Genomic DNA, 12,106 nt, shown 5'->3' on the forward strand with positions numbered 1-12,106 from the left:
TTAGAATATTAATAAAAAAAGAAAATTTAAGGTGGCCATTTTTAAAAAATATAAAACTTATATTTCAGCCACTGGGGAGAAGCTATTGTTTATGAGGTTTCATACCATTATGTTGAAAATTCTGGTCAAGCTTATACCAGATAGGTTTAGGGTAGGCCCTTCTAGAAGGAAACGTAGGAGAGTCCTGTGAAGTTTCTAGGACAGCTGCTGACTCAATGTCATTCTCAGCCTTAACTAACAGTTTTGCCTTGGCCCAGGAAAGCCTAGCCACAGAATAAACCAGTCAGCAGAAGAGCCAGGAGGCGGGTACTGTCTTTACTGTCCTGACAGGAAATGTAAGAGACCATTGGACAGTTATCTGCTTCACTCATCCAAGGTTCTTGATTAATTTTCATCACTGTGTGAAAGGAATAGAATAGCTCTTGTTCTTTTTATTTCATCCTCCTCAGAATTAACAAAGTGTGTGCCTAAATAAGTTTCTAGATAGGCAAGAGAGCATGTTATATTTATCATTTCATTTAATCCTTATTTCAGCATTCATTGTCTCCATTTTACAGATGGGCTATTGAGATGCTGAGAACTGCAGTCATTGACTCAGTGTCATTTAGTTAGCAGAAAAGAGAGACAGGATTCAGTCCATCCTGTTCCCATGCCTGTGCTTTTTCCCTACTATATGCTGTATATCAAACATCCCGTTTATATCTGTGGGAAGAATAAGGATAATCAGTGCCCTAGACAGCCTTGCATTCCTAAGACCTTCTACTCTGGAGGTGGGCACTTTGTGTCTTTTTTAAAAATTAATTAATTTATTAAAAATTTTTTATTTAATATTGGAGTAGATTTTGTGTCTTAAAAAGTTCGACCTTAACTCAAGGGATCATTGGCATAACTCTGTCCCCAACTCCCCTCAGATTGGACCTTCCACATTTATTCTGTGTGTTGATTAGGTTGTTTTTTCAAAAATAAAGATTTCGTTTTTAAAGACATCTCCCTCTCTTTTATTTTCATTTCAAATAACGGATTTAGTCCTTCCCCAACATTAACTGTCCTTTAAGTACTTCAGTGACACAGCTGCACTATCCTTGTTAACTCTGATGGAATTACTCTCAGGGATATAAAGATGACAAGGACTAAGTACCAGGCGATGGACAAAATAAGCTATTAACAATGAGAAGTAGCATACATCTGGCTAGAGCTTTTACCCAGAGCTGTTGTTATCTAATAGCCTCTCGTTCCAGCTAATCTGTTAACTTAGTGATCAGAGCAAATTTCCAGTACCTCTCTTTCACTCAACAGAATTCTTTTCTTCTCTGTGCATGGTATAGATTTTTAAAAATTACCTGTATTTTTAATTTAATCAAAAGATCCCCCCCCACGATTTTATTGTGAAAATTTTCAAATGTACAGCAAAGTTGAAAGGAGTTTTTACAGATTACACCCATATACCTGCACCAAGATTCTGCCACTAACAGTTTACTATACTGATTCATTTTATATATATAGCCATCTTTCCAACCTTCTACTCCTCAATACATCTTATCTTTGCATTTGAAAACAAATTGCATCTTCTGGTTCTGAACAAGATGGAGTAAATGCATTTCATTTTACTCTTTCCATTAATCACAGTAAAAATTTCTGGACAAAATACTAAGTCACCTACCAGAAGACTCTCAAAAGTGGAGGAAAGATGGCAGACTGACCAGGGACCTTGGGATATGAGGAGCCACACAGCAATGAGTACCCTGGGGCGGGGGGGGGGGGGGGCGGTTTCTTGCTTCCTGTATATCCTGGCCTGGGTGCCCTGCAAACTGGAAATGCTAATGAGCATAGGCAAAAAGAACATCTCCAAGAAAAACCTGCTCTCTAGCCAAAGGACTGGGAAAAGGGCAGTTCAGCTGAAGAGAAACCTTTTAATAATACCTGCATATTCTGGCAGTGAATCCCTTCCCAGCCCCAAGTGGCACCACAGTAATGGAGTCTATTTTATACCCTTGCCTATAGCAATGAGGTGTCACTTTATTCTCCATGGAGCCTTCAGGTAAAAGTCTAACTTCTACCTGCCCCTCTTAGAAGTGAATGGTGCCCACCTCCCATGGAGCCTGAAGGTGGGACTCTGACTTATACCCCTCCCCCACAGTAATAGGAAGGGAATAACAGCCCACCCCTATGGAGACTGTAGATGGAACTTTAACTCCTCCCTTCCACCCCTGCATTAACTAGGCAAAGCCCCTCCCCAAATGAGTCAGTGGGTGGATTCATACCATCCCCTTTTACTGTGTAGTGATGAGTTTGTGCCCTTCCTCCTCCTGAACTAACACTAGTGGAGACTACAGAGTCTCCATTGGAGCACTGTCACCTGAGGGAGGTGACCAGAATGGCACTGCAAAAGCTTTATAAACTCAATTGACATTTGAACCATAAGCCACAAAAGTGGTCTAGGACATGTGTTCTGACCTAAATAGGTTGACTACCTGCTAGAATAGAAGATTTAAACAGGAACCAGGTCTTATAATGTCCAGGATACAGTCCATAGTTACTCATCATACCAAGAACCAATGAAATCTCAACTCTAATGAGAAGGAAAATCAGTAGATGCCAACACCTACATAGGGTGACATAGTATTTGGAATTATCAGACAAGGATTTTAAAGTCACTATTATAAAAATTTCTCAATAATCAATAACAAACTGGAAACAAATGAAAAAATTTAAAAATCAGCAAAGAAATAGAAGATTATAAAGAAAGACCAAATGAAATTTTAGAACTGCAAAATAGTGACTGACATAAAAATTTCACTGGACTGACTCAATGGCAAATTGGAAATGACAGAGGAAAGAATCAGTGAATTTGAAGACAGATCAATAGACATCCAATCTGAACAACCAAGAAAAAAGATTGAAAAATAATTGAATTGAGTCTCAGGGACCTATGGGACAATAAAGAAAGATCTAACATACGTGTCACTTGTACAGTAAGGGGAGGAAAAGGAATATAGAGCTAAAAAAAATTCAAGAAATAATGGCTCAATACTCCTAAAATTTGGTTGAAAAACATAAACCTAGAGATTTAAGAAGCTGAGTGAACCCAAGTGAGAGAAATCTAAGAAATCCATACCCAGACACATCAAAGTTAAACTTCCAAAAACTAAGGACAAATAAAAAATCTTGAAAGCAGAGTAGCCAGAGAGGAATGACACATTAGATATGGGGAACAATAATTCAAATGAACATGGTATATGTAAGATTTTCTTCTGTAGCCATTGAAATGAGTAAGTGGGTTTTCTCCATTATTCTGTTGTGATGGTTGATTACATTGGTTAATTTTACAATATTAAATCAACCTTTCATTCCTGAGATAAACTCCCACTTGATCATTAATGTATTATCTGGGTTCAATTCATTAATATCTTGTTAGAGATTTTTATGTCTGTGTTCAAAGAGGGATATTCATTTGTAAATTTGTATTTTTATAATGTAATTGTCAGGCTTTAGGATTGTCAGGTATTAGGATTATGCTGGCCTCAGAAAACAAGCTGAGAAGTATTTCCTCCTCATCTGTTTTCTGTAAGAGTTTATGTAAGATGGATGTTATTTCTTCCTTAAATATTTGATAGAATTTACCAACAAAACCATCTGTCCTGGAGTTTATGTGAAGGTTTTTGATAACCAATTCAGTTTATTTAATATAGAACTAGTCAAATTTTTTCATTTTATATTGATTTAAAATTCTCAAAATTTGTATTAGCTGTAATTTTCAAGGAGTTCGTCATTTTCATCTAAGTTGTTTTAGTTTCTAGTATAAAGTTGTTTATAGTATTTTCATATCATTTTTCAACTGTCTGTAGCCTCTGATGTGTCTATAGCCATCTTTCATTTCCGTTACTGATAATTTGTGATCTTCCCCCTTTTCTTCTTGATCAGCCTAACTTGTATTTTATTAATTTTATTGGTCTTTTTAAAGAATTAACTTTTGGATTTGTTAATTTTACTCTTTGTTTTCTATTTTGTTTACATCTGCTTTTTTTTTTTTTTACTTATTTTGAGTTTACCTTTTTTTGTTTTTGTTTTTTTTTAAGAATTAACTTGTTATCATCTGTACCTTTTTTTTTTTTTTTTTGGCTGTGTTGGGTCTTTGTTGCTGCGCATGGGCTTTTCTGTAGTTGCAGTGAGTGGGGGCTACTCTTCACTGTGGTGTGCGGGCTTCTCATTGGGTGGCTTCTCTTGTTGCAGAGCATGGGCTCTAGGTGTGCAGGCTTCAGTAGTTGTGGCACTTGGGCTCTAGGGCACGGGCTCAGTAGTTGTGGTGTACAGGCTTGGTTGCTCCACGGCATGTGGGATCTTCCTGGAGCAGGGCTCGAACCCGTGTCCCCTGCATTGGCATAACCACTGCACCGCGAGGGAAGCCCTACCTTGTTTTTTTATCTAGCTTCATAGATCATGGATTTTACTACTTTCTTCTTTTATGTAAACTTTTAGAGCAGTACATTTCCCTCTAATTGCTGCTGTAGTTGAATCATACAACTTTGTTGGTTATGTTGTGTTTTCATTATCGTTCAATTTGAAATATTTTTTCATTTACCATGTGATTTCTTCTTTTTGCTCATTGATTATTTAGGAGTATATTGTTTAGTTTCTAAATATTGGGGATTTTCCTACATTATCTTATTGTTACTCATTTCTAATTTAGTTCCGTTGTGATCAGAGAACCTATTCTGAATGATTTCCATCTTCTAACACTTAACTGAGACTTGCTTTATGGCCCAACATATGGTCTTGGTGAATGCATATGTGCACCTGAAAAGAATATGTATTCTGTAGTTTGAGGTAGTGTTCTACTAAATATCAATCAGGTGTTCAGATGATATATGTTTTTACTGATTTTTATGTCTAGTTCTATCAACTGCTGAGAGAGGGATGTTTAATTTCCAAGTATGATTAGGGATTATCTATTCCTTTCTTTAATTCTGTCAACTTTTCTTTAGATATTTTGAAGCTCTGTCATTAAGCAAATACATATTTATGATTGTTACATCTTCCTGATGAACCAACCCTTTAATCATTATGAACATTCCCTTTTTCTCTGATAATACTCTTTGTCTTGATAACAGTTTTATCTAATGTTAGTAGAGCCAATCTACTGTTTTTGTGGTTTATCTCTTTCCATCCATTTGCTTTCAGTCTGTCTGTATTGTTAAATTATGTCTCTGACAGGACAGCCTATAGCTGGGTCTTAGTCATTTATCCATTCTGATAATCTCTGCCTTTTAATTCAAGTATAATGTCCGTTAACATTTAATGTTATTCTTAATATGGTTAAATTTAGGTCTTCCATTTTACAATTTGTTTTCTGTTTGTTCTTCTGTTTTTGTTCCTCTCATTGTCTTTTCCTGCTTTCTTTTGGATTTTTGAAACATTTATTTGAATTCCATTGTTATATATCCATTGGCCTTTTAGCTCTGTTACTTTGCATTATTTTTTAGTGGTTTCCATAAGGATTATAATATAGATCCTTAAATTTTCAGCCTACTTAAAATTAATATTGAACCACTTCACATAAAATGTAGATGGCTTGAAATTGTATAGACCAACTGACCCTCTTTCCATATCCTTTATGTTATAGTTGTCACATGTATATAATCTACATATGTTATAAACACTGCAAGACAGTTATAATTTTAGCTTAAAGCCATATGCTTTTAAAGAAATTAAGAAGGAAAAAAAGATAATTTCATATGTGTTTTTTTAGTTCATATTTCATATAGTTTTTAAGCAAGTTTATAATAATAGTTGCATAACTCTAAATTTACTTAAAGTTATTTATATACACTTAAAACAGGTAATTTTATGGTATTATACCTCAATAAAGCTGATAAAAACAATGTGTCTAGATATCCCACCTGCCCAAGTGCTATTTGCCTTTGATTCATGAAGATTATTCTAAAACCAGAACATTAACACAGTGTATCTGTTTTAAGAAACCTTCAGAATAGATGAATTTGATTAGGTCAAGTAGAATCACAGAGTTTCTGGTTGAAGGAGTCCAAAGATTACAAGGTTTCATGGTGACATTTTTTTAAAATGTGTTTTAAATAAATCTTTTTTGGTCATCTTGTAAAATATAGGGTAGGGGAAGAGTTTCAACACCAGTTCTATGTCCTGTGGTCTTTCTTCTCTTCAATAAGATGTGGTCTTTCCCCTCTTCAAATAACTAAAGTTATTTCTTTTTTAATCATTATAAAACTTTTAAAACTCTTAGACACAGCAGAAAATAAATATAACACACTAACTTGATAGTTATCATTGGGTGTTATATTTATTCTATTTTTTAATTGTGTGTGTGTGTGTATGTGCTTCCCCAGCTTTATTGAGATATTGTTGACATATAACATATGTAAGTTTAAGGTGTACAATGTGATGATTTGATACATGTATATATTGCAAAATGATTACCCCAGTAAAGTTAGTTAACACCTTCATCCTCATGCCATTTTTTTCTTAATGTCATATTTTCAGTTTTCTTCATATTATTAGAAATCCTTCATAAACATAATGTTCGAACCCTGAACCAGTGATACAAATTTGACTTATACCTCATTTTAAGTTATTTCCAACTTCTTATTGTCATTTATAACATTGTAGTAAATGTTTTAGTTTATAAATCATAAGTAATTATTGAGTCAAAGGTGTGTACATTTTTTAGGCTTGTGCATATTTATAAACTGTCCATAGAACAATTATATCAGTGTGTATGTTTATCACCAGTTTTTTTTTTTTTTTAATTTTATTTATTTTTTAATTTTATTTTTGGCTGTATTGGGTGTTCGTTGCTGTGTGCAGGCTTTCTCTAGTTGCCGTGAGCTGGGGCTACTTTGGTTGCAGTGTGTGGTCTTATCGCGGTGGCTTCTCTTGTTACGGAGCATGGGCTGTAGGCTTCAGTAGTTGTGGCACGCAGGCTCAATCGTTGTGGCACACGGGCTTAGTTTCTCTGCGGCATGTGGGATCTTCCCGGACCAGGGCTTGAACCGCTGTCCCCTGCATTGGCAGGCGGATTCTCAACCACTGCGCCACCAGGGAAGTCCCTATCACCAGTTTTTAAAATCTCTCATTTTTTTGCCTGAATTTAGTTATATCTTTTACAAAACTCTTTGCCAAAGTCAAGTATTTAAAAAATGTGTCTTTATTTTTACTTGCATGTCATGAGGATTTCCATCTTTTGTCTAGTTTTGAGAGAAGAGTACTGAGCTGCAGTGAGATAATCTTAGAAGTTAGTTTAACCATTAAAAATGATACAGGAATACCCTAAACATTTATTTTAAACTTGAAATAAAGATCTGTATATTTCTTTGATTCCAAGTCAGGGTCTTTTCTTTGAGAATATGGGTTTGCCGTTTGGAGTGGAGTGTCATATTTCTGGCATTAACCATACCCATTCTCTATCGTATGTAAGGTCCAATTTCAGTCTCTTTATAAGTGAGGAGGATAACATTTGAAGAAAGTGGAATGTAGAATCCTAGACTTTTTAAATGCCATTTTAAAAATTGAAGTATAGTTGATTCACAATGTTGTGGTAGTTTCAGATGTATAGCGAAGTGTTCAGTTATATTCTTTTTCAGATTCTTTTCCGTTACAGGTTATTACAAGGTATTGAATATAGTTCCCTGAGCTCTACAGTCAGTCCTTGTTTATTTTATATATAGTAGTGTATACCTGTTAATCCCAAACTCCTAATTTATCCCTCCCCACCCCTTTCCCCTTTAGTAACCATAAGTTTGTTTTCTATGTCTGTGAGTTCGTTTCTGTTTTGTAAATAAGTTCATTTGTATCATCTTTTTAGGTTCCACATATAAATGATACCATATGATATTTGGCTTTCTCTGTCTGACTTACTTCACTTAGTATGATAATCTCTTAAGTCCATCCATCTTGCTGCAAATGGCATTATTTCATTCTCTTTATGGCTGAGTGATATTCCATTGTGTGTGTGTGTGTGTGTGTGTGTGTGTATAAATATGTACCATATCCATTTATCTGTTGATGGACACTTAGGTTGCTTCCATGTCTTGGCTATTGTAAATAGTGTTGCTGTGAACATTGGAATGCGTATATCTTTTCGAATTAATATTTTCATCTTTTCTGGATGTATGCCCAGGAGTGGGTTTGTTGGATCATATAGTAACTCTATTTTTAGTTTTTTAGGGAACCTCCATAGTGGCTGTACCAATTTATATCCCCACCAACAATGTAGGAGGATTCCCTTTTCTCCACACCCTCTTCAGCATTTATTATTTGTAGACTTTTTAATGATGGTCATTCTGACCAGTGTGAGGTGTTAGACTTTCATACTTCATATTTTCTAATATTTTGCATGTGTCTCACCTACATCAAAATTGACAGCAATTGTTAAGTAATTCATCTTTATTGACTGCTTTGGAAGCATTCAACTTAATTTTCATGGAAGCAACAACTCATGGAGCAACAGTTATCTCTTGCACTCATTTTTTGTTATTTAGTGAAACATGTCATCATAATTACAAGTTCCATTGATATAAGCAGGCTTAGGAGCAAACTTGTTTGATTCTTGGTGAGCATACATTTTCATTGGTGGAAGTAGAAATGGAAGGTTGTACTAGGTAGAGTGTAACCTAACAGCCAAGAGCACTCAGGATATTTTACAGAGGGATTTGGGAGCATTGCTTAATCTAACAAGTCATTGAAATGGAAGTTGTTGTTTAACAGACTTTCAGTTCTAATACTCTCTGAAATCAGAATTTACTCGTAATGGGGGTAGAAATTAATCTTAAATCCTATTTATATCTTGCCCTCTCTTCTTTCCTCTCTTGAATAATTATTTACTGTATGCCTTGCGCTGTGCTAGGTGTAGAGAATAAAGAGATGAACAATATACAGTTTCTATTCTCAAGGAGCTGAAATCCAAAGAGGGAGACACTGTATGGTGCTGTCATTGTCAGTTTTCTGCTTTAAGAACTAGCCCAGAAATGTGACCTATACAGATGTGGAGGACAGAGTAGGGTTACTCCACTCAATCTGTCAGGAAAATTTTCCGAGTGAGGCTTGACCTTAAAGGATGGATGGGAATTAACTAGGATCTCAGAATAGGGATGTGCATTTCAGGTAGTGAGGAGAGTATGGGCACACCTTTTACAAGCAAGATTAGCAATCCTCTGAATGTCTGCTGACCTGTTCAAAATTGCCTTGTAATTATATGTGTGTATATTCTTTCATTCATTTCTTTGCAAGTGAAACTCTCACCCTGGTTTTTCCCATGCTTTGTGATAGTGATTATTATTTTTGAAAATAACCACTTACCTATAAGCAGCAGAAATGGATGAATGTAAAACAAAGTCTTGTATTCCATCTTCTCTGTTTCTCCCCACTCTCCCTAGAAATGTTATTAATTAACATTTCAGGGAAGTACAGTAATGACCACCATTTGTTGAACACTTATGCTAGATACTTATGTAATGTTTTATACATATTTTCTCACTCATTTTAATCCATATAGCCACCCTGTGAGGTAAGAATTAGGATTTCCATGTGTAGATGAGGAAACTGAACCTTGGGAAAGTTAAGTAAATTGCCAAAAGCTTCACTGTTGGAATTGACGAACCAGAATTTGAAGCCATGTTTCTCTAACTCAGAAAGCCTGTCTCTTAACCATTGTACCAAGATATGTGATTGTGAGGACTTGCTGTAAATCATGGAAGAAGGTTCGGATACTTTTTTCCATACAGTTCTCCTAGATAATTATGTTTTAAAATCCAAAGGTAATTTAAAAATTGTGTTGAGGTTTAATTATGTCTTGATAGTTAACGTAACTCATATTAAATTTAAATTATATGAATTTTTCTCACTAGATTATAGTTCCCATGAGACATGCCAGTCAAGTAAACTGCAGAGGTTTATGTCCCCTCCTTCCACCACTTGCCCCACTTCTCTTTCATTAGCGCCCTTACCAATACTGCAAATTCTTAACAGTCTGCTAAAAATGCCTTTTTTATCCAACCTCCGGTGTACTGAATATAATGTTACAAATCACCTTCTTGGCTGCCAGGGTCCTTTATAGGCCTGTGCCCTGGCAATCTCCCTTTACCTCTGTTGCATTCCCAGCCCCTCAGCCCCACACCACTGCCACCTCCACATCCCCTGCCCAAGACACACACGTATACATCCCCATACTCTAGTTTCACAGAACTCAAAATTCCTTAAACCTACATTTTTTAAAACTGCTGTGCCTTTGCTCTTGCTACTCCAGTGCTCTTCCCATTTATCTTCTGTTGTCGGCCTGGGAAAATCCTGCTTATCCCTCAGGTGACAGTATATATGTCACCTTCTCTGTAAAGCCTTCTCCCCCCTTCTCCAGGAGAGGCAGTGTTTATCACTTCCTCAGCATTCAGTTTATGTCTTTGATAGCACCCTTAAGACATTTAGTCATAGTTCATTTTCTGTCTGTTTCCCCTGCTCCGGAATGGGAGCTCCTAGAAGGATAGATCATTATGGGTTTTTTATCTTTTACCCTCAGCACCCGCATGTAATAGCTTCTTAATGAATCATACTGAATTGTTAGTGATATTGATAATAACATTTATTAAGTGCATTCTGTATCTTAGGCACTGTGCTTGACATTTGTATACATTATTTCACTTAATCCTCATACTCATCCTGTGTTATAGGGACAGGACAGTTTTTACCCCTATTTTACAAATTAGAAAACTGTAGTTAAGAGAGGCAAAATAATTTGACCAGGGTAACACAGCAAGCAGTAATGGAGTGAAGATTTGAATCCAGTGTCTGACTCCAGAGCTCATTCTCCTTTATACCTTACCTATAGAATCATCCAATCAGTCCATCCATCAATCAAATAAGTCTGGGGAGTTATCTCCAACTAGGAGATACAGTCTATTGAAACCAATCCTGAATGACTAAAGAGGAGGATGTAAAAGATACTCTGTCACCAAAAGGATGAGTGAGGTCCCTTGTAAAAGGCTTGAGTGTCATTTGAAGAATCTGGTTTGGTCCCAAAAAGAGGCTCAAAGAAATCTGCTGTGATCACTGATAAAGTCAGGCTCACAGAATACAGTACCTGGCAAAATTGCCCTCACACATTGTTTTTGTAAAGAGTGAATGAGAAAAAGAAAAAAGTCATTGTTTGGCTGAAGAATGATGTGGATCATCAAATGTCAGAACTGTCCTTTTACAAAGGAGAAGACCAAGGTCCAGATTAATTAATTAATCAGCTTGCCCGAGAGCACATAGCTAATAAATAATGGAGCTTGGAGTAGCATTCCAATTTCCTGAGTCCCAGTTCGGAGCCTTTTGCACCGCAGTGTGCTCTACATTAGAGTTTTTCTGCGTTCTTGTTTGGAGAAAAAAAATGCTAGGCCAAGGCAGAGGTGAGTCTTTTAGGGAAACAGCTTGATGCTTTTGGAGCTGGTCAGCTTTTGCTTAAGACCTGCTGCTATTTTGGGCTGTCAGTTTGCTCAGAACTAAATACTGCCAGCCATACAAATAAAAAGGCAAGGCTATTATTTAGGCCTCCTAGGTCTATGCATTCACTTCTCTGCTTACAAGGGCAAATTATTAGTTCATCTCTGCTGGGCGGTTTGAACATTGGGTTATATTAGCCCTTGTCTTAGCCCTTAGATGTCTACTGGCTTGTCGCTGTTACAATAAATGTACAAGCCTTGCTTTCAGGTTGGGAGGGAAGAGGGAAAAGAAAGAAATCTAAATCAGTCTCTACTGATCCTGGTTTCTTATGCTGTTTCTTTCTCTTTCTTTCAGGGCGACGAGGAAGGACCCAGGTAAGATCACATTATTGTTGTTTGTCTGTTCTCAGAACTGAAGTAGAGTGACATTTGTGGCCTTTTAATGCCCCGTGAAATATGACCAGCCAAGGAACAGCACAGAAAAGGGATCTCCATCTTATTCCAGGGCTTTGAAGATCTTGTTTTATAAGATTCCCATCTCCCTCCCCATCTGTGCCATTTCCTGTCTGTAACCTTCAGATAGAGATAGTCTTTAAAGTATGTAATGACAGTAACTTTGCTTTATTCTGTAGCACATTCAGAATACCTTGTTGAGACAAGTA

The 12,106-nt window shown here is 36.3% G+C and overlaps 1 protein-coding gene across 5 annotated transcripts in view; it reads left to right on the top strand.

Annotated features, from left to right (window-relative positions):
- The window catches only part of TRIM44 (tripartite motif containing 44), a 118,810-nt gene that overhangs the window by 50,533 nt on the left and 56,171 nt on the right, over nt 1-12,106 (top strand). For all 5 annotated transcript variants that reach the window (XR_004351120.1, XM_032640527.1, XM_032640525.1 and 2 more), the window contains exon 4: nt 11,800-11,819. Coding sequence is in view for 4 of the 5 variants with exons in the window: in XM_032640527.1 (XP_032496418.1) it covers nt 11,800-11,819 (20 nt within the window). In the remaining variant the exon portion in view is untranslated. The remainder of the gene's footprint in view (nt 1-11,799; nt 11,820-12,106) is intronic.

This window comes from Phocoena sinus, chromosome 8, assembly GCF_008692025.1.
Source record: "Phocoena sinus isolate mPhoSin1 chromosome 8, mPhoSin1.pri, whole genome shotgun sequence".
In the NCBI taxonomy this organism is placed as follows: domain Eukaryota; kingdom Metazoa; phylum Chordata; class Mammalia; order Artiodactyla; family Phocoenidae; genus Phocoena; species Phocoena sinus.